Source organism: Botrytis sinoallii (assembly GCF_014898435.1).
Source record: "Botrytis sinoallii strain Bc 23 chromosome Unknown BSIN_007, whole genome shotgun sequence".
NCBI classification, from domain to species: Eukaryota; Fungi; Ascomycota; class Leotiomycetes; order Helotiales; family Sclerotiniaceae; genus Botrytis; species Botrytis sinoallii.
In genome coordinates, this window is record NW_024066034.1 from 1,139,945 (window position 1) to 1,161,215 (window position 21,271).

The following is a 21,271-nucleotide window of genomic DNA, read 5'->3' on the forward strand; positions in this document are numbered from 1 at the left end:
AAAGGAAATCATTCTCATGTATAGGTAGTATATAGAGAGTTAGGGAAAAGGATTCCAAATTCTTCCCAAGGAAAAAAAAAGATGAGTTGTGATTAATGACTGACTCCGTTTCCCTGTCTTTTTATGATTAAAATAGAGTAAATTGATTGTTGGTTGCTCCCCCCCTCGTGGAAAGATTCGCGACCGAATGGCGGGTGCCTGTGCGATTCAGAAGCTTGGTTTCTTCTTAGAGAGCAGAGAGATGAGATATTTAATTTTCTCTTGAGTCACGACGATAATGAACCGTGAACTTGTGATGAGTTGTGTCGTTTTTCCAGTATGATGAATCTTTGTATGTTTGTTGGCTTTACGAAGTTTCCCAGCACTCTACAGTCGAAGGAATGAAAAAGTTTCCTTGATTCATATACTCACTCACTCGTAATCCTCCGTCCATACTAACTTTTGACAGTTATGACTGTCCACTGCCCACTGCCCAGTAACTCTCAAGGTGTATTTTCTCATGTCTCACTCATCTCACTCATCAAAGAGTCAATTGGCAGTAGGTAGTTATAGTTACCCTTCCAAACGATTTACCCAACCAATCATCAGTACACGTGGATGAGTCTCGAGTCACTTTTGGTTTGGATCACCCTGTGCTAAAGGCTCTTCTAAGATAAATCCCTTTCAGTAGATCAGAGCTGATCGAGAAGAGGAGAAATATGAAAGCTTAAATCAGCACATTAACTCACGCGACAACCCTTTTCCGCTAAAATGACGATATCGTGGATGTTTATGACCGTTAGACAGATGCAGCCTGCATCCTGATGATTATGTTCAAGAGTGACACGTAAAGTAGTGCAACGGTTAATGCGCGAATTTAATGTTGATGATAATGTTGTGACTACCTCTATCTAGGTACATACTTCGTAGATAGTATTGTGTAGGTACTTTGTTATCCAGTTCAGCCCTCCGTGCCCTCCAAACTTCAGTCCAAGATGATTCCTTCTTGACCCCTTTTCCATTACCGAGACTTAAAACTACCTAGGTACTCATTAATGAATGTTATTTATGTTGTAATGCAATCTTGACATCTTCAGGTGAGACGAGACAGATTCCAGCATGCTTTGTAGAACGTGAGATGCGCTATCAAGTGAATCTGCATGAAGATTTTCAAGTATTGTTGACATCCATGTGGACCCTGGTTTTCCGTCCCTAAACTCGTGGCGCCCGAACCGCCACAACATTTTTGAAACTTTTTAGATACCTACGAGCCTACCTGAATACTAAGCGGACGGACTTATTGGCGATTTTCTATCGTTGAGGGCTCTTCAAGTTTTGGTATAAAGAATAGTTCAAAAGTGTCCCAACCACGATAATGTCTTACAGCAGTAAATAGTCGTCCATCGTTGTTCTACTATGGATATGAATATGATGTACAGGCTCAAACGGTGTACTCTTATGGAGCAGGCGGATGATCGGGACTTCGGATAATACACGGGAGGACGTCGATCCATATATCTCAGCTGGTATCCAACCAAATCTCTTCAAAACTGCTAGGATTGATACAAGATCTCACCACAGTCTTTACTGGAAAATAGATATTTAAATAAACTACTCTCTTGCATCAAAAACTGATATACTGGCGTCGTGACGGAGTGGTTAACGTGATTGACTAGAAATCAATTCCTTTCGGGGGCGCATGTTCGAATCATGCCGACGTCGAAATTCTCTTTTGCCATTTTATTTTTATTTTTGCAGAATACAGGAGTCATCTATTTCGGATATGCACATCTTCTCCGAAATACCACTCATTCACTGGAGTGGATTAGGATGTGGCAAACAAGAATTACAACTTGAGAGTTTAGATTCGAAACACAAATATTTTTCGATTTTTCCGTGGTGTGAAACATCAACACATGCTCTTAAAGCACTTTCCGATTGAACATGCTACACACGTACAAAAACACCCTTCTCCTCACGCTTACAGAATCCTCATGGTATTACTAGCTTTGAATAGGGCGCATGGCGATAGTGCTGCAAGATGATGGAGACAGCTTGCATCAAGCATCGATTACACCATCCGATCCACTACTCAATCAAGGAATTCACATCAAAAATACTAATTTGCTAGTATAACTATTATAATTATCATTAACACCACAAATATATACAAAGCTGGTGGGTGTGTGTGTTGAGATCATATACACAAGCAGCCTCTACCTTCCAAACTTCTTCAACTCGAGATATCTCAATGGTGGGAACACAATGGCCGCGAAGCCGATACCGAGCCAATCTCCAATGTCACCACCATATTCACCCCCAATCATCAAAGCAATAGGGCCAGTGTACCAGATTTGATACATGCCTACGATCGCGCCAGCAAATCCAATCAGGAATGATAAGAGGGCTGCATATCCGATTGGTAGCTTGGTTCTGTCGTTATAAATGGACCAGTCGAACGATTTGCCTTGTAGTTTGTGGAAGATGAAATATTCTTCGACACTGATGGTGATCCAGGGGCAAATCCAATATGCCATCATAGGGAGGAAATTCTCAAAGACAGTGTAAAGCTTGTTGCGACCACAGACGGAAAGGACGAGCTGTTGTACTGGTGTTAGTATTATGAACAGATGAAAATAGGATGGTGTAGAATGAGCTTACCTCAACTGCTGTGATGAGAACACACCAGAACCAACGAGGGATCTTGTTTGCCCAGCGTCCGAGTACCTGAATGGTCAATGCCGCACTGTAACTACATGGTGCATTATTGGTGATGGAACCAAGGGCAAGAACAACGACGCAGAAGCCGCCGAATCCTCCGAGTCTGCCATAGCACTCATAGAGAAGCGCACCAGACGAGATGTCATAGGCGTCGCTCCAGGCTGGAATGTTTGGAACTCCAGTAGCGATACCCACTCCAACAATGTTGGCAAAAATTACAGAGGTCCAGATGCCAGTCCACGTGGATGCAAATGTCATCCATTTAGGATAATCTTTGGGGTAGTAGACGTAAAAGTCGGCACTGATGGCGGTGAATCCAATGATACTAGCGAATATCAAGGCGAAGAACGAACAACGGTTAGCGTTAATGGTTCCGGAATCACCAACGGAGACTGCGTGGGTATCGAAATCTCCACCAGTGCAACCGATAAGTACGAACATAACAACTGCTTGTGGAATGTATCCAAATCTATTTGTTTGTGAGCAATCTGAACATCAATCTTCTAAGAATGGTGGATATGTTTACCTCTCGATTTTGTTCAAGTATTCGATACCGAAAGTAGCGACTAAACCGATGCAGATTGCGGCAATGACACATCCAACAGCCAGACTCAAGCTCCCTCCGTTGACGGCTGTAATCATCTGTCCAGTGATGATACACCCAATAGTACCGAAGCCTACTTGCTGAACAACATTGCAGCAACATGCAATTTTCGAGGGCCAATAACCCATGAAATAACGTCCAATAATCTATCAAAGCGCAAAAATTAGCATCTACTCAAACAAAATAAAATCGAAGAGGCATACCTGAGTTCTATTGCCACTTTCTGGTCCATAGGTTGCCATGTACGCGATGGATGTCGAGGCGAGCGCATTCGCAAAAATGACAATGCAAATACAATCTACCCAGCCGAGTCCGTAAACCAAGGGTCCGAGCAGCCCAACAATAATGTTCATGGCTTGCAAATTGATACTGAACCATAGCGAGAACATGTGGAAATAGTCGTGAAGCGGACGCGGCACATGTTTCTCGTTGTCAGCCACACGGGTGATACCACGGGCTTCCACTCCCCAGATTTTCTCCAATTTGACGCTCCAGTAGCTCAAGCCTCGCTCGGAACCAGAAAGTCGAGAACTGTCATTCTCAGCATCGATGGTGGATTTGCCATCGCGGTCTGTGGAGTTGTCGGCGGCGGTATGGACTTGTACACCCTTCTCGATATCATGCTCTGTAGCAGCCTCCATTGTGAAGATTTCTCAAGGCTCAAAGTCGACAAACAACGAAGAGGAAAAAAGTTTGACAATTGAAGGGTGGAAATGCCTGCAGGATAAACATCTACCATGCCACTGGAATTGAGCTTATTTCCTTTCGTCGATACTCCGCCAGTTCGGCGACCGCACCTAAAAGGTTTGCATTTTTGGCCGCCTCCCACGTTAATTGAGTGTGTAGTGTAGAGCATGCATTGCATAAATGGGGTATGGACAAAATATGGTATCCCGATTAGACAATACATGCGATAGTTCGCGAGTGGGCACATCGCTTGAAGAGATTTGACATTTAGCCGTGGTGCGTCTTATGGGGCCGATCCATCGTATTTCCAGGGGTTTGGCAGGGTTCTCTGGGCCAGACCCCATACACGTGGTGGCAAAGAAATAAGTGACATCTGATTTCAACGCGTATAAAATCTTGCTACAATCTAAAAAGTGGATTTGCCATTCTACGAAGTATTAATTTTTATTGCGGTTGACCTATCTAGTCGAGAGGTCCTCGACAGGCGAGCTCGCAGGCTAATTTCTACCCCATCACACGGTGAGGAGATGTATTTCTAATTCTTTAATCCTACTGCTAAAGCACAGACGTGACTTTGCGGAATTAAAGATCACGCTGTTTGACAGCTCCATTTCGAACATTGAGCTAAATAGCAATGATCAAAGACACCGAGGCTTGATACAAGTGATGAAAATATCAAGGAGACTGGTATTTGTCTGATACCAGGAGTAGTTTTTCCGTTGACATTTCACCTCGACTTCCTCTCTACTAGTGTAGCTTGCAGGGTAAAATTTGTCCAATTATTTGAATTGTACAGGGCGCAATGTAAAAACAAGAGTTAGTTCCTCAAAATATCTTCTCGGTCGAGGTATCTCCCTAATATTGCACAGCTCCTAATCCATAACAGCGCTTGCTAAATGATTTAGCACACAAGTCTCTTAAAAGAGGGAACAGCAGACCTTCGAATCTCCTCGGTAAATCTCGAATCTTTGATTGAGATGATTACATCATGTGTCTCAATTTTGTGTGTCTTACTTCGTCTGTTCGCGCAATCACCGCCTCTAAGATTCCACGTTCTTTTCCCAGACTCATCAATAGGAAAGGCTAGTTGTGTTTGTAACTACAGACACTTTTTGTTACAGTTAGCTGACATGGCGTGATATTTTCTCTACTAGATGCTGATTCGCTTTCTTGTGACGACTGCAGCCAAGGGATCTCAACACTACTGCTCGTCTCAAATTTCTAGTTCAGCAATGGTTTCTAGGAACTGATATTTATTTACTCATCTTCAATTTATGTAAGGAGCTCTCGAATACTTGTTTGTGTAGCTTGGGGATATATTATCGACATGGTATTGACCATTTCATATTTCCTACGATGCTATTCTTATACCTCTCCAACCTATCCAGATTGTCTACGCAGTCTTTGATTCATAACAATTGCGATTCCACAAGAACTCTATCACCTACCTCAGTTGGTATGTTGGCGAAATCTCTACCTTAATTCTCGCGGCCAGCGTTCCACATCTAAGGCTCCCTACAGCTCAAACTGTGAGATTAGGTTCTTCTACGCGGAATTCCTCGTCGAGGCAGAGATCATAATTCAAGATGCAGGAGATTAGGATGGTGAATTGGCTTCATTACGTGGGGAGTGTGGATAATACAGGAGGTGAGTATCTTTACGAATGCTGAAGAAGAAGAATTGGGGGATGAGACTGTGAAGATGAATGGTAGACAGGCTGGTGCTGTTACAAGACATAATGGCAATGCTGAGAGAAGTCAGATTTCGTATGTGGTTCATTAATCAGAGTACAGGGCCACGCCACGACGTATACACAGTACTATGTTTCATACATGGAACATGTATTACTCCTTCGATATGACGACTTCACTTCAACCACACACAAAGTCAACACTTGAGCAAATTCTCTGTACCCAATTCATTCAAATTACTACTTCTCAATAACCAAAATCCCATAATTAGGAATCTCCCGATAACTCTCCAACTCCTTCAAACTAGCTCCTCCCTCCCCTTCCCCTCTCAACCACTTCTCCGGCACCTCCGTAACCCCCCACTCCAACTTCCCCTTCAACCCCGCCTCTCGCGCACACTCCTCATAAACCTCCCTTTTCAAATGATAACACTCAAAATCCAAATCCCCCACCGGCGTATCCCCATGCACCCGAAAATAAATCCCCTCCTCCACATCTCGAATATGGCTATACACCAAATACCCGCTTCCACCCTGACTCATCGGTCTCGCGCTCGCCTCCGCATTCACCGACGCCATCGGATCAGAAGTCGGCGGCACAGTAACCGATACAAACCTCCCCCCTTCCTTCAAATTCCCCGCAATGTTGCGAAACATATCCACCAATGCCTTGCGATCACTCGCGTAATTCAAAAGCCACGCCGCAAACACGATATCGAAGGGTCCATCTTGATACTTCGTCGGAACGGAACAATCGCCCTGGATGAAGGAGACGGCGTTTCCGAGACGCGGCGCAGAGTCGATCATGACGGCGCTGATGTCCACGCCGAGAACAGACTGGGCGCCCCAGGATACGAAGGGATAGGTGTAGAACCCGGTGCCGCATGCGAGCTCGAGGATGCGTGCTTCCTGGATGTAGGGTGTGATGGCGGTATGCACATTTTCGCGCTCGATGAGGGCGATGGAGGCGGTGCGGATGTAATCGTAGGGGCCTTGGATGGTGTCGTATTGGTGGCTTGAGTTGGCCATGGTTGGTGGGGATGGAGGATGTGTGGTTCTGGGTTTGAGTTTGAGTTTTGATGAGGGGTAGCGAGGGGGAGGGAAGAATGAATATAGGTCGGGGAAAATGATCTTCTTCTTTCTAGGTAGCTAATGATCTTCTGTAAAATAACTATAATGGTTTGTGAATGAAGATCTCGAATTCAAGTATGAGATATCGATCGAGAAGTCACACTCATGCATTCATTCATAAGCTTCGATATTCTTCTCTTGCGTCTCTTCTATGCGTATTCTTTAACGAGATTGGGAAAGCGGATCTCATCACTCGAGATTCACTATTCAGTCCCACTTCAGAGCCGTTTAGGAGATATACCCATTGAGGTACATACCCATGTGGATTATCCCTTGCCGTCCCGCCTTAAGAAATCTCAACCCTTGTTCGTATTCCACAATTCTGACAAGGATAGGCAACGTGGCAAAGGTGGGGTGATAAAATTTCTCTGAGTGTCGGTAGAGTGTTTCCGAGATGGATACAAACTATCGAACTCAGTGAAGCTGTTGCAGTGCAAAAAAGAGCAGATGGAACATATCAGCATTTTGTACATATCGCCAAAAGAGTGAAATTAATTGTATGGGGTAAAAGCAAAGATTGGAGCCATAAGTCTATCGAACACAAACTCCTTTGAAACCGCCGTACCATAAGTACATATTGTACAAAAATGCATCATTATACACCGCATACCGCACACCAAAACCAATTCGTGGAAGATCCAAGTAATCATATATAGGACAAACAAAGGTATAAAGGAAAGCAAAAAGATAAATCAATTAAGGGAGTAGGTATTGAACCACACCCGATTTGAACGGATAACCTTTCGATCTGGAGTCGAACGCGCTACCGTTGCGCCAGCGGTCCTATTAATCAATTTTGTATAAAGACTAGTTCCACTGTTGTACATTATATCCTCGGGGTTTCAACCTCTAGTGGTTCGTGGTGTAATTTGACCATCAAGAAATCCGTGAGCACTCACGCGGTCGCGAGTGAGATCTTCGTATTCGTCTTCAAGAATGGGATCAAAACTGTTGCGGTTTTGATTAGTAACGTTTAATAGTTCAGTGTAAAGATGAAGGATATAAACAGAGAAGAAAGAGGTAACAATGACACATACCCTTGCTCACCAACGATTTCCTTGGTGTATCTGCATAGCTGTTCTAATTGTGTTACACATCCTGTAAGGGACTGACTGTAGCCTAGAAGTTCGTGTTAAATTACGTCTGGGGAGGGTAGACAAATGCGCTCAAATTTTGAAGAGCCTTAGTGTCGGAAGTATAAAGTACGTACTGTAACTATAGATCTGAGACCATTTTTTCCCTCCGGGCAAGTTATTTGCCGTCTCACTTGTATCATTGTTTTTCTTACTCTTGCTTTTCCTTTTACTTCGTTTCGACTTAACGGACATACTACTAGATGTCGTAGGAACATTCATGGATTCCAGTAGAGCCATATGGTCTAACAAACGTTTTCGGGCGGATGCTGCGGATGGAAGATATCGCTGTTTTTTAATTAGTGTCAGACATTTAACTTGTCAGGCAATGAAACTCACAGGGACCTTCCTATCACCTCGCAATGCCCCAGCGAGAACATACAAGTTCATGAGGATACAGGCGACGGCATCACGTCGAAAGGCGAGTAGCGATTCAGATGCCTGCTCGTTCTCGGAAAGATAGTGTGGTTGGAAAAAGAGTGAGGACTGTCGTACAGAGACAAGATACTCGAAAAACCGTTCGCAGGCATCTATTAATGCCGAATAAGGAAGTGGATTAAAAGGGCCGCGAAGTCGGATTTCATGACGAGTAAGAGCCTGCAAAGCGTCAGCATGTTTACAATTAGAAAACCAAATGTGAACTTTGAAACATACCAATAGTTGTCGTATCCTAACGAACCCTTCTCTCAGGCGACCTTCCAGCATTTCTTGAAGAGCATTAGTTTTGTTTAGAGGTTATGGGCAAAAATACGTACCGGATTGTTGCACATCTTTCACACCTGGCTCTTCTCCGTCTTCATAATATACGTATTTTGCCACAACACCTGCATTGATTAATAAATGATGCAGTAATCCTCAGGATAAAACTTACCTCTGTAAATGATACTCGAATAGATGAGCATCGACGACAACGCCTTCCTCAATTCATGCCTTGCGACAAATGGCCATAGAAACCAATTAACAATAACAGCAGATACGGTACCAACCAGAAAAGCAACTCCTCGAGTCCAGGCCACAGTAACAACGGGGATATCATTCGGAGCTGTATATGCACCCAGTGAAACAACTACAAATGATATGCAACCTACAATTCCAGATCGAGGATGGGGACTTTGCGTGAATCGATACATCATAGGTATCATGAATATGGCTGCAAATACAGCCATGACGTATGGATTTCCATTGTCAGCACCATAAGCTATACCACCCCATACAGCGCCAAGTATAGCACAAAAAGCTCGGGTTATTAAATCTTGGAGATTTCCACCAACTCTGTCAGAAATTAGTTCAAGTCATATCCAAATCGACGATTTTGTACTCACCTTGGATGCATCATTATCCAGACCATTATAACTGCCCACCAACTTTCATATTTGTTCCACCAAATCCTACTCTGACTTAACCATGCTGGCACAGATAAGAGAGAAGTTACTATCGCAACTTTGAACGCAAATCTAGTCTCGAAGCCTTGTAAACGATGAAGGACTTTCCAAGTTCTGTATCTTAACCTCTTCTGTCTGGAAGCTTGTGAATTCTTGTCCATGGCTATTTCTTCTTCTTCGGCATATGCCCCTCTAGTATCAGTAGGCTCAAGATTGTCATAATTTTCTTCCCCCTCTGTGGCCCTTTCTTTCCGTGGAGCAGGTTTATAAACATTTGCCATTCCTTTCATTGTCTTGGCGAGTTCTCTTTGACTTCGGAAAAAGAAACCTGCTGTTACACCACCTCTGTCGTGTCGAACTTGTCCATTTGTACGTTGGAGAGCTTTGCCGAATGGATAAGATGGCAGGTAAATTCGCCAACCAGGGCGTCTCTGCTGCATTTCGTTCACTTTAACGAGAAGAGCTTCAGCTGTATTTGCAGCTTGTCTGATAGGATGGACAAATAAGAATATTTCGACAACTTCAGGATGGTCAGAATATGTTGGAGGCAAATTTGGGTTCTGGAGAAGCCTATGATTGTTCAAGTCAGTATCAATGGACGGTACAATTTGTTCCCACATTTTTCAATTTTTGGAGAGCGGCGAACTTCCGAACATAGCCGATAGCCAATGTTCCACCAGGTCATTCAATAATTCAAATAGAAATTATATGCAGCCTGGATGAGAGTTCCAAACAAACTCTATATATTGAGCGGATAGCATGTACCAAACAGATGCAGAAATCATATTCCATCAGAATGTCATCTGGGCTATCAAAGATCCAGAAAACCAATAAGCTGATGTGAACAGCACAGAATCACGGAGACTAAAAGAAAAAAAGAAAAACAAACAAACAAGGAGACTAATACATACTGCTCTTCTTCTTCGTCATATTTGATCTTGGCTTTTCTGATACTCGTGATCGCACCCACAATGTCAGAAGAAACATCCTTAGGAGGACCGAGAAATACTCTATGTCCAGACATGTCCATTAACACAGCATCGCATCTTTGTAAAGCCATCTTCAAACACGACAATAAATTTGATGTAGGTTCTGCAAGTTTGCTGGCCACTAACTCCACTGCTCGGTCCTCAATATCTGACCTCTGTAGCTTTGGAAGTCGTGGGCCATCAATATTAATCACTGAAGCAGAATGAAACCGTCGAATACTGAGTGCTGATGCATCTGGGGATAGAGCTATGTCGGAATCTTCTTCCTTTTCGGAATCATCGAATAAATGGGATCCCATTCGGAGAGACAAGAAAGATCTTATGACTGCTTGCATTAAATTTCGCAATATCTCAACATCTGAGGGCTTGAAGCGGGTAACAGATATATCAAGAACCAAATCTCTGTACGCCTGTGAAAGGTTGACGAAAGTAAATGCCAGCTGTCTATGGACAGCGACTGGCTCTGATTGAGGGAGTTGGAGTCCTTTTTGCATAATTTCAAAGGCATTGTGTAAGCTCACAGCCAATGATCTCGCGCCAGCATCAGGAACTACCTAGATGATGTCAGCGGTGTCTGATATGGGAGGCAAAGGGTTAATTGAATCCCGAAGATGCAAGTTTTTGCCAAGTTCCAACATGTGCAAGACTCGCAGAGCCAAATAACAACAGTCTCACCGACAAACAATTTTCCCGGGATAATTCTGAAAAGGATCTTTACTTACAACACAGCACACTATGAGGGCAATAGCTTGGCCAAGTAACCATGGTATACCATATTCAAATAGCACCCTCCAAGCAATAGTCTCAGAGGTATCGGCAAGACAGGTATATAGAACCGCCATCCCAGCACATAGTACCAGTTGGTACAATCTTATGTAATACGAACGGAGTGCCGCGATCATGCCCATGAAAACAAGAAGGAAAGCGGCCAGAATTCCTCCATATCCTCTTCTGGCCACAGCCGTAGAATCTGATAGCCACAGCGCAAAAGCCCCCCACCCTAATCCTCCCGCAGTTCCAACAATCGTTAGTATCGCTCCATCAATCTGAGCGCCAACACTTCGACCTGAATGGTTGATAATTGTCGATATGACCATGATGTAATTGTAACGACCGAGCCAATTTCTGATAACGGGAACCAGACACAAAATATAAGAAATAAAGAAAGGTAGGAACGATTTGATGAGCTTGATACCAGCTCGTGTAGTCACCAATTGTTTGGAAGTTTCCTTGATTCCATGCCATTGTCTTGGGAAGAAACGCTTTAATGACAATGGATGATGTTTCTTGAACCCCGCTGGTAATGTGAATTCTGCATCTTTCATGAGTTCTTCATGACTTATTTTCGGTGGCTTAAAGAAGGCAGCATCGAAAAATCCATCTCTCAATTCTTCAACGCCATATGTTTCGAGATCTAAATTATAATCTTGTAAAAGATCCGACAGGTGACTCATGTGACTATGACTGAAACTGAAACTGCTTCTGGGAGAAGCTGGATTTGATGTTGGAGGACTTTTGATAGAACCAGGTCTTGAACCAGCCAGAGATCTTGATCGTCGTGGAGTATATGATCCCATATATATACTGGCAGCTGGCGATTTTGCTTGACTTCCCTCTGGTTCTTGTACTCGAATGTGTCTATCATTAGTATGCGATTTAATATTCACGACAGGCTTGTGAAGCCTTCGACGAATGTGTGATCCATCATCTGCTGCTGTAATTGACTCTCTTCGACCAAACCTGGGAGCGAAGGATGGAGTAGAGAAGATTATATGAGGAGGAGGAGGGGATGATGGAGGGGATGATTGATTGTTATCTTCACTGTCTCTGGTGGAAGCCATTGTGGCTGATGGAACGGAGAATAACGAGAAACTATGACGCAAATGAGACTATTCAGATGCATTTCCCGACTCAATTGAGAATATGGGCAAAACAAAGAGTGCCGGTAGTTCCAAGGAATAGGAGAGTTTATATTTATAAAATTTCCACCTTTAATGTCTCCACTAGGTAGAAATAATATGGAGACTTGGGATTCATTTCGATCTTCCGTCTTTGGGCGGTATGAAGGAAAGTTAAAAGCTTCATTATCGGATAACTCCAATAAGAGGAATATCCACATTGGGCAATTAAAAACAATCTGCCTACCAGGTAGGTACGAATTCAGGTCCTGTTTTCTTTTTTCTCAAGTAGCCCGCCTGTTCATGAACCTCTTATCGAATCATACCAACCAATCATTTGCCACTTGAATTTCAAACCAACCGTTATCGCTCAATTCTCAATTGTTCTCAATTCCAACATCGCTGACTAAGACAAACTACGGTCACTCAAGCAGTTCACCGGTGGTTCTAGCATTGATGACTAATAACTTCACAAGGGTGCTTTCCTGATTACTGTATTATGCACGTGCTGAATACACTAACTACGCTAACCTAACGAGCCCTGTCCCAAGCTAAGCAAACGCACACCTCCTGGGAAATATCTCCACACTCCACATCATCCATTTCTCGATATCCCAACCTTTTATATCAGACTTCAAGATTGGTTCATCCAAGATGAGTTCCGCTACATTAAACGGTGTAGGCTCTACCCTCAAGATGTCCTCTTCAAAAGTTATCGATTTGGTGTCTGATGAGGAAAATTCGGAAATTGATGATGCACCGCTCCACGGTGTTGTTCGAGGTATTTCACGTGGCATACCGCAACACCACCAAAATGCAGCGTCGGAGGATCTCGAAGCGGCTTTGGATGCCAATGAAAATAGTGTAGGAGACGAATTCGAAGAAGAAGATGATGACGATGATGATGGTGGTGAAGATGACGATGATTCTATTGATAGTAGCTTTATGGAAGATGCTGTAGAAGCTTTAACTGATGATAATATACTTGATGATCGTAAGTTCACCCCTATCTTCTGATCGTCAAATGTGCTAAAAATAGATATCAGATTCTGATCCTGAGCGATGCACTCGTAAGGAAAGTCAGCATTATCGTAACTTGCTTCGAAAACTCGGGCCCCGAGAATTCTGTGCAGTTACTGTGGAAGCGGACGCTATTACCGCTAAAAAGCTCTTGACTGCGTTTGGTGTCCTCCCACCGATGCACCTTGAAGGTCTACCCGATGAAGACTACTATCAGTTTCTAAGTTTCGCTATACGCCGTGAATTGCAGAAACGTATAAAAATTCCGACGTATAACACTGTCGACGATGCTATAGACCTCATTAGACATGCCAAGAAAATCATTGTCCTCACCGGCGCTGGTATTTCCACTTCTCTTGGTATACCCGATTTCAGATCTGCAAATGGACTGTATGCACAGTTTGGACACTTGAATCTCAACGATCCTCAGGAGATTTTCAACATTAATAAGTTCAAAGAAGACCCGTCAATTTTTTTTAGTGTTGCAAAGGCCATTCTGCCAGAAATTGTTCGATACTCCCCAACCCATCAATTTATTGAACTTTTGCAAAGGAAAGGCAAATTGCTCACCAACTACACACAAAATATTGACAATATCGAAGGCCTTGCGGGAATACATCCAGAAAAAATCATTCACTGCCATGGATCGTTCGCAACCGCCACGTGTCAAGTTTGCGGACACCGGGTAGAGGGCGAGAAAATTTTCGACGAGATCAAAGCTGGGGTAATCCCACGATGCAAAAGGGCAAATTGCCATCCTATTTCTCAATCAACTATCCCTCGCAAGCGTAAGAAAAATTCGGTGGGTGGCAAGAAAATGAAAAACGGACAATATAGTGACGACAACGAAAGCGATGATATTCCCGAACCTGGCATCATGAAACCGGACATCACTTTCTTCGGCGAAAATCTTCCTGATGCCTTCACGGATAGACTCAGCAAACATGATAGAGATCAAGTCGATCTCGTCATCACAATCGGTACATCCTTGAAAGTCGCACCAGTCAGCGAGGTAGTTCCATATCTTCCTAGCCACGTCCCACAAATTCAAATCAATCGGGATCCCATTGGTCACCTCGCTTTCGACATCGACCTTGTCGGTTTGTGCGACGTCGTCGTCTCGAAATTGTGCAAGGAACTCGATTGGGAGCTCGACCACCCGATGATTCCCAAGAATCAAGAAATTGAAATCGAGACGCACCCCGATTATCCCCATCGTCATGAATTCAAACAAACCCATCCCGAACAACCACCGACACAGACACCGGCATCATTAGCTAAGTCGTCTTAGACTTGATCTCCGGAGTCTCGTCTCCGGACACGAAACCACACAATGACATGGCGTCTAGGGAGTAGCTTTCTTCACATTATTTAATTTGCCAATTTGGATGTCCATGGACAAACCCTTACAGATAGAAAGTTTGTACAGGGCAGGCGCATATACATAGAATTTCTTAGGAGTCGGTCTATCACATACTTCATCTGTAAGAATGCGTATCGTCAGAATTTCATATTAATCTCGTAATACATATGTTAGCAAGGGGTTCTGGATGATTGGGGTTTCCTTAAGGATTGCTCATGGAGATACAGGGTGGTATGGGTAGTAAGCATATCAATATTTGAATCAATTATTCAACAAGAATAACGACGACAATCATGCAATTAATCAATGACACGGTGCACAACTGTACTCATCAATTCTATGAATCCTCTTTCACATTCATCTGTAATTTTCCCTAATGTGCCAACTTCAAGGCAGGTATAAACTAAAAATCCATTCTTGATTCATCACAGCCCATCTATCCATAAAAAACATCCCTCGCGAGTGCTCATTCGCTATCAATATCTCATTCATATTCATATCTAATTCGCCCAAAACATACTAAGCTGGTATCTTGATTTTTTTCTGTTGCTCTTTTCCTCCTCCGCTCACTAATTCATCCATCCCTCCACCTCAGATATCTACACCCATTCTCTCCTCCACCCCCAGCAAAACTTTAAATGTGGTATGTGTATTAAAAAGACCGTCGTTGAAGCTAAAATAAAATAAAAGAATCGAAGGAGAAACGCCATAGTTGTATATTTCTTTCCACCCTTTACGCCGGGTGCTAATGTTGAGTAGCACTATGACTTTCGTAATGAAAGAACGAAAACCAAAAACGATGTCTCAAGCGCTAATGTAAAAGTACATATCTACATAGAGTTTGGGTTCTGTAGTGTGTGTTCAAATAAATGTGATGAATAAAAATTGGTGTTATTCATCGTTTCAAGATTTCTTTGTTGGAGTAGGAATCTTCAACGTCGGAATGTCAGCCGCAGGGACTGGAGAGATTTCCGGGATTTGCGATGGCGGGGCATCGAGATGAGTTGGATTTTCAGTGATGATTGGATCATCCGGTTTGGTGTCTGGGTGAATTTGAATTTCATCAGAAGCTTCGATTTCTGATCTTGCTTTAGAACGTGTGAATCCCATCGCGTCGCTCTCACCGTAGTTTCTCTCAATCGGAGACCATCCAGCAACACTACCAGCGATGATACCAGCCATGACAGTTGTGGCACCTAATGCTGAATTTGATCGAGATCTGGTGCTTCGTCCACGTTTGCGAGTTTCGGGAGTTGAGAAACCATTCTTGCCAAAAGCATCCTCCCGGTTGGGATCGTCTGAAGGTGTTCCTGGTGCTATAGAATTTTCTCTTGATCGAGAACCACTCCTAGAACGTGGTAACAATTGATCGCGAGTTTGTTGCATAGCGAATTTCAAGTTGTTCAATCGACCACCCTTGAATTTCTTGAGGAAAGTCAATTCTTCTTTGACATCTGCCAATGGTTTAGGGAATCTGAACTGCTCTTCCTCATCAGAGATGGTGACTTCTGGGTTCTTCTTTCGGTTCTTCAAATAGCTTGGAACCAGCGAGATGAGCAACTCATCAGGGATCAGACGAATGCAAGCTCCAACTGGGATAGACAGGAAACCGAGAATGATAGAGTATGCCCATTGAGCTCCGTTAAGATGAACCACATTGAAAGCTTTGCCACCAACATAGATGATCATAACTTGACCACCGACCATGACGACATTGATTCCCATGAAAAACCAGTTGCGAAAGACTCCTTCAAAGATGTTGAACTTGTTATCAAGACGACGGTTACTAAATTAAGTCAGTATAGAATTCAAAGTTTTGGGTTTTCAAAATACTTGCTTCCATTGATTAAAGATTTGCATCCACACAAATGTGTTGAAGACAAGAGTTGGAATCTGTGCAATTTCGCGATCGGATTGATATGAAAGAATGCTTTCAGCGCCGAAGAACAAAAGTAAGGTGATGGTAAGTTGATAAATCGATTCACCAATAATCATTTTCCACATCGTCATGGTGATAAGAGGTGCAGATTTGGGATCTGGTTTTCGGTCAAGAATACTCGCAGTTGGTGGATCGGTAGCCAATGCAAGAGCGGCCATGGTATCCATAATAAGGTTGACCCACAACAATTGCACAGCAGTAAGAACAGAAGTTTCGTCCGAACTGGCAACAGCTGAAATGAAAGTTAAGAGAACGGCAGTAATGTTGACAGTAACTTGAAATTGCAAGAATTTCTTTACTGCGTCGTTAACAGCACGTCCCCACATCATAGCCTTGACAATCGAGTTGAAGTTATCGTCCATAAGAATAATAGCAGAAGCTTCCTTTGCAACCTCAGTACCAGCGATACCCATAGAGAAACCAACGTCAGCCTTCTTCAAGGCGGGCGCATCATTAGTACCATCACCAGTAACTGCAACGGTTTCGCCAAGTTTCTTGAGAGCCTTAACCAAATCCTCTTTGTCTTTTGGACTGGATCGTGCAAGGACTTGTAAACGTGGAATCATCTGCTCCTTCTTGGCCTGGCTCAAATTTCGGAAAGTTGGACCTTCCATGATGATACCACCCGGAGTGTAGATACCACACTCTTCGGCAATAGCTTTAGCAGTGACCATGTTATCTCCAGTAACCATGCGAACAACCACACCGGCGTTTTGACAAATACGAACAGCCTCGGGAACACCATCACGAAGAGGATCTTGAATTCCTACAATACCCAAGAGAACCATATGCTTGAAAATATCATCGAAAACAACTTGATTTTTCTCTCCTTCGATGATTCGAGCGCCCTTGGCAGGCCATCTATCGAAATCTTTGTATACGAGGGCGATTGTACGAAGCGATCGGGAAGCATAATTGTCAATGAGCGAAGTCAAAGTTTGACGGTTATCATCGGTCATGTGAACGCTGCTAGTGTCCTTAGTTGGGTCGCGAATGATGTCCGAGCACATTTCGAGAAGAATCTCAGAAGCACCCTTAACGTAGAGCCTATATTTGCCATTGTCAAGTTGTACGACAACTCCCATACATTTTCGGCCTGAATCGAAAGGAATCAATTGTGTGATGGTGGCATTAGAGCGCTCTTGGTCGAGTGAGCTGAGTCCGATGTGTTCCCGCACGAAAAGCAAGAGCGCAGTTTCTGTTTTGGAACCGATGAAGCTGCTTTGACCTTCAACCTCGCCCTCGAAAGCTGTAGAGTTTAGAACAACCGAGTGCTTGATTAATTCCTTGACACTTGAATCCAAAGTAGATACCACTTCTCCAGGAGACATATTGTCTGCTTCTCGCTGTGGTTGCTTGCCTTTGTCCACTTGATCTTTACCAAGCGATTCAATTGTACCACCAAATCGAGAGCTAGTTCCCAAGGTTCCTGCAACGACTAACATCTTGTTCTGAGTCAAAGTACCAGTCTTGTCCGAGCAAATAGTAGTAGCATTTCCCATAACCTCACATGCTTTGAGATGTCTAACTAAGTTGTTGTCCTTCAACATGCGAGTTGTAGCAAAAGCTAAGGCTAATGTGACGGCAAGCGGTAAACCTTCAGGAACGGCGACCACGATGATTGTAACTGTGACGATGAAAATGTTGAGAAATTCTTGACCCTTTTCGGTTGGGGTATTGTGGTTCTTGGGGAGACGGACTAGAAATTCGATAAACAGGACGATGAAGAGAAGTAAACCTGCAGCACCACCAAGTTTTGCAATGTATTCGGCGAGTGTGTTCAGTTTTGTTTGGAGAGGTGTAGACTCAGGATCTTCTCGGAGTGCAACCAATGTTTTTCCATACATGGAGTTCACACCTGTAGCTGTGACCATAAATGTTCCAACTCCCTCACTGACCTGTGCTCCTGAAAGAATGAAAGGGTCCAATTTCCTCAAGCTGTCGTGATTTTGAATTGCATTGTAGACATCATCAGCTGGTCGCTTTCGGATCAAATCGGATTCTCCAGTTGTCTGAGATTCATTGCATACAACATTGTGTCCTTCGATGAAAATACCATCCACGGGAATCATATCTCCTGGTTCTAGATGCATAACATCACCAACCAAAACATCGAATACCGAGATTTCCACAGTTTTTCCAGACCGAATCACGTTCACATCGCGATCTTCCTTTTTCTTATTAAGTTTGACGAATTGGCGTTCCTTTTGATAATCGTTAAGAGATCCCACAATAACCACAACCAGAATGGCTACTATGATAGCAACACCTTCGACCCATTCGATAGGAGGATGTTCTGAGTCGTGTTTCGTTCCAAATGTCTGATATAGTCCAACACCCAATGATATCGCGGCTGCTATCGACAGCAGGATCAGAACCTTGTCATTATACGTAATCCACATCAATTCGAAAATACTTTTGCCTTTCTTCTCGGGTAATCGATTATCCTTGAAGACGCGTTTTCGATCAGAATAAGCACCCTGTGCTTGAGTATTCGATTGACCATGCCCAGACCCTGTTGATGGCAACGAAGACACTTTGGTAGCTATTGGATTCTTCGAAGACTTCGATTGTTCGCTGAGATCTAGTGAATCTCGAGATGCGGCAGCTCTTGCTTCCTCGAAAGATATCGTTCCATCTAATGACTGCTCGTCCACACTCAAACCACTTCTTCGATCCGTCCGTAACCCCTTTTCTAATCCTGCAAGACCTCCGAGGGCGTAGAAAGCCGCCAAACTTTTACCATTGACTAATTTATTAAGTTGTCCTTGAGAGAATCCAAAACTGTTGTTTTCAACTTCGAAGTCCTCTTCAGTTCCTAGATCCGGCTTCAAAGCATCCGGGTCATTCATTATATCATTATTTCCATCCAACTCTCTGTGTTTATCCATCTGTCCTGCGGTTGAACCTCCGGCGTAAGTGTCTCCACTGTAATTTGTATTTGAATGGTTTCCATCGTCAGATTCAATCGAGTTTTGTCGTGATCGAAGACCGGGAACCGCCAGGAATCCCGGAGTGCCTCTCGACGTCGGCGATGAAACATTATGTGGTGATGTCGGCCTGCTATCTCGGCTGTCGAAGGAGTTTGTTGCTCTTAATTGTGGAATCGACGAATGACTTCCTTGACTAGAATGATGGGGAGCTCGAGGTTGTGATCCTGTTCCATCATATGTCGCAGGACTAATATCGCCTTGTAAAGTTGAAGGGGAGTTGGGTAGAGCCTTCAAAGCAACTGCGTCGTTATCCATAGCTTGAGGTGGACTCATGGTACGAACAGCAGAAGTATCGATTGTTATCGTAGGTCTTTACTCGGTGAAACATTAGTCATTTTGGACATGGAATTGTTGGTATGTATAGGAAGTAAGGGAGGGAGGGATCTAAGACTTACGCTCTTTGCCTCTTTGCCCCCGAGCTTGGAGCTGGAGAAGTTCCACCTGAGTCCGACATACTAAATTGATTTGGTATAGAGCTCTTTCGTTGTTTTGTCAATACACAGCCCGAGGCGCAAGCCTTGGCGGTTATTTGATGGAATGAAGTTTCTTATGACTCGTAGGCATCGAAGAGAGGCTATGTTATGGATGATGGAAGCCAAAATCTGGAGAGTCAAAGGATATATAAGCCAAGGTCTTCCAAGCTATGTGAAATTGAAACTTTAAATTTGATTCACATGCCAGATTCCAATAACCATTACAGAAAGTTGGTCGAAGAATATTGTCCAAGAAGAATATCCAAGAGGAATCACGATGAAGAGAAGGAAGGGGAAGGGGTTATTGAAGCCTTGTGCAATTGTGGATATGAACAACAGCAGAGGAGTATGATAGCTCACCTAGAGGACTTGTACATCAAACAGGCCACCACACTTTGACTTGCAACTTCACCAAAAGTGTTTGGCGGTCAATGGCTTGGAATTTCCTTGGGAGGTAGGCGCAATTTTATGATTGAAAGTTTCAAAGAGTTTTTAATCCATTCGCGGGTAAATATTGTTTGCGACAACAAGAACAAGCTCTCCTGTAGCTTGTTGAAGTTGATATTGAAGGAACCGAGTACTTTTTTTTTGTTTTCTTTTGAATCTTTCTTATTATTCTCCAGGCAAAGGAATATTCAAGGAGTACTGAGAGCACGGTGTAGAATCGTAAGACCGTAGTAACCTGCGATAGGATAGGTAGGCATAGATAGGTAGAAAAAGTAGTTCAGCGAGAGAGAGAGATATTGTGCGTGGTTTGGACAGACAGGGTTAGTGCCAAGCCCTCCCATTGAGGCAGTGCAAGAAAACTTTATTTTGCAACAGAGCGTCAATGGAGCAAATTGAACAAATGAGCGAATGGATGATTGATACACGACGGATCCTTTCGAGAACTACGATACTACCAACGAAACAAAAAGGGCGGTAGAGAGTGAAGACTGGAGACTGGAGTACAGGAGAGGAAAAGAAAGAAAGAAAGCGATAAGGAAAATTGATTGGATTTCAACAACAACAACAACAAGATCATCATCATCATTTGCGTGATGATATACCTTTCACCTGTGTAGAGAGAGAGGGAGAGATTATGATTTATAACACGTGAGCACGGCAATCTCTCGACATGTTTTATCCCACCCAAAGTCATCATCAGCATCACGATCAGCATCACAGTTCAATGTCGGATATTCCATATAAAATGCACCTCCGTATATTTTGTTTGATTGATCTGACTCCGTACATGCCACACACATCCCAAAATCCACGGCACTCGAC

General features: G+C 43.4%; 5 protein-coding genes across 5 annotated transcripts; 1 reads left to right on the top strand and 4 right to left on the bottom strand.

Moving 5' to 3' along the window:
• Positions 1-2,195: 2,195 nt before the first annotated feature.
• EAF02_004775 (uncharacterized protein) lies at positions 2,196-3,945 on the bottom strand (the record flags this gene model as incomplete). The annotated part of the gene is made up of 4 exons (XM_038900823.1): positions 2,196-2,579; positions 2,641-3,169; positions 3,227-3,450; positions 3,508-3,945. The coding sequence occupies 4 exons, from the start codon at positions 3,943-3,945 to the stop codon at positions 2,196-2,198; spliced, it is 1,575 nt and encodes a 524-aa protein (XP_038759335.1).
• Positions 3,946-5,921: 1,976 nt separating this feature from the next.
• EAF02_004776 (uncharacterized protein) lies at positions 5,922-6,710 on the bottom strand (the record flags this gene model as incomplete). Its single annotated transcript, XM_038900824.1, has 1 exon — positions 5,922-6,710. One exon carries the CDS (start codon positions 6,708-6,710, stop codon positions 5,922-5,924), a length of 789 nt encoding a protein of 262 aa, XP_038759336.1.
• A 944-nt stretch (positions 6,711-7,654) lies between these two features.
• On the bottom strand, positions 7,655-12,157 carry EAF02_004777 (uncharacterized protein; the record flags this gene model as incomplete). Its single annotated transcript, XM_038900825.1, has 10 exons — positions 7,655-7,760; positions 7,850-7,931; positions 8,023-8,233; positions 8,285-8,542; positions 8,600-8,652; positions 8,701-8,769; positions 8,817-9,217; positions 9,268-9,897; positions 10,239-10,870; positions 11,039-12,157. The coding sequence occupies 10 exons, from the start codon at positions 12,155-12,157 to the stop codon at positions 7,655-7,657; spliced, it is 3,561 nt and encodes a 1,186-aa protein (XP_038759337.1).
• A 711-nt stretch (positions 12,158-12,868) lies between these two features.
• Positions 12,869-14,525, top strand: EAF02_004778 (uncharacterized protein; the record flags this gene model as incomplete). The annotated part of the gene is made up of 2 exons (XM_038900826.1): positions 12,869-13,208; positions 13,261-14,525. The coding sequence occupies 2 exons, from the start codon at positions 12,869-12,871 to the stop codon at positions 14,523-14,525; spliced, it is 1,605 nt and encodes a 534-aa protein (XP_038759338.1).
• Positions 14,526-15,500: 975 nt separating this feature from the next.
• On the bottom strand, positions 15,501-19,983 carry EAF02_004779 (uncharacterized protein; the record flags this gene model as incomplete). Its single annotated transcript, XM_038900827.1, has 3 exons — positions 15,501-16,383; positions 16,435-19,839; positions 19,925-19,983. The coding sequence occupies 3 exons, from the start codon at positions 19,981-19,983 to the stop codon at positions 15,501-15,503; spliced, it is 4,347 nt and encodes a 1,448-aa protein (XP_038759339.1).
• Between the last annotated feature and the right edge of the window lie 1,288 nt (positions 19,984-21,271).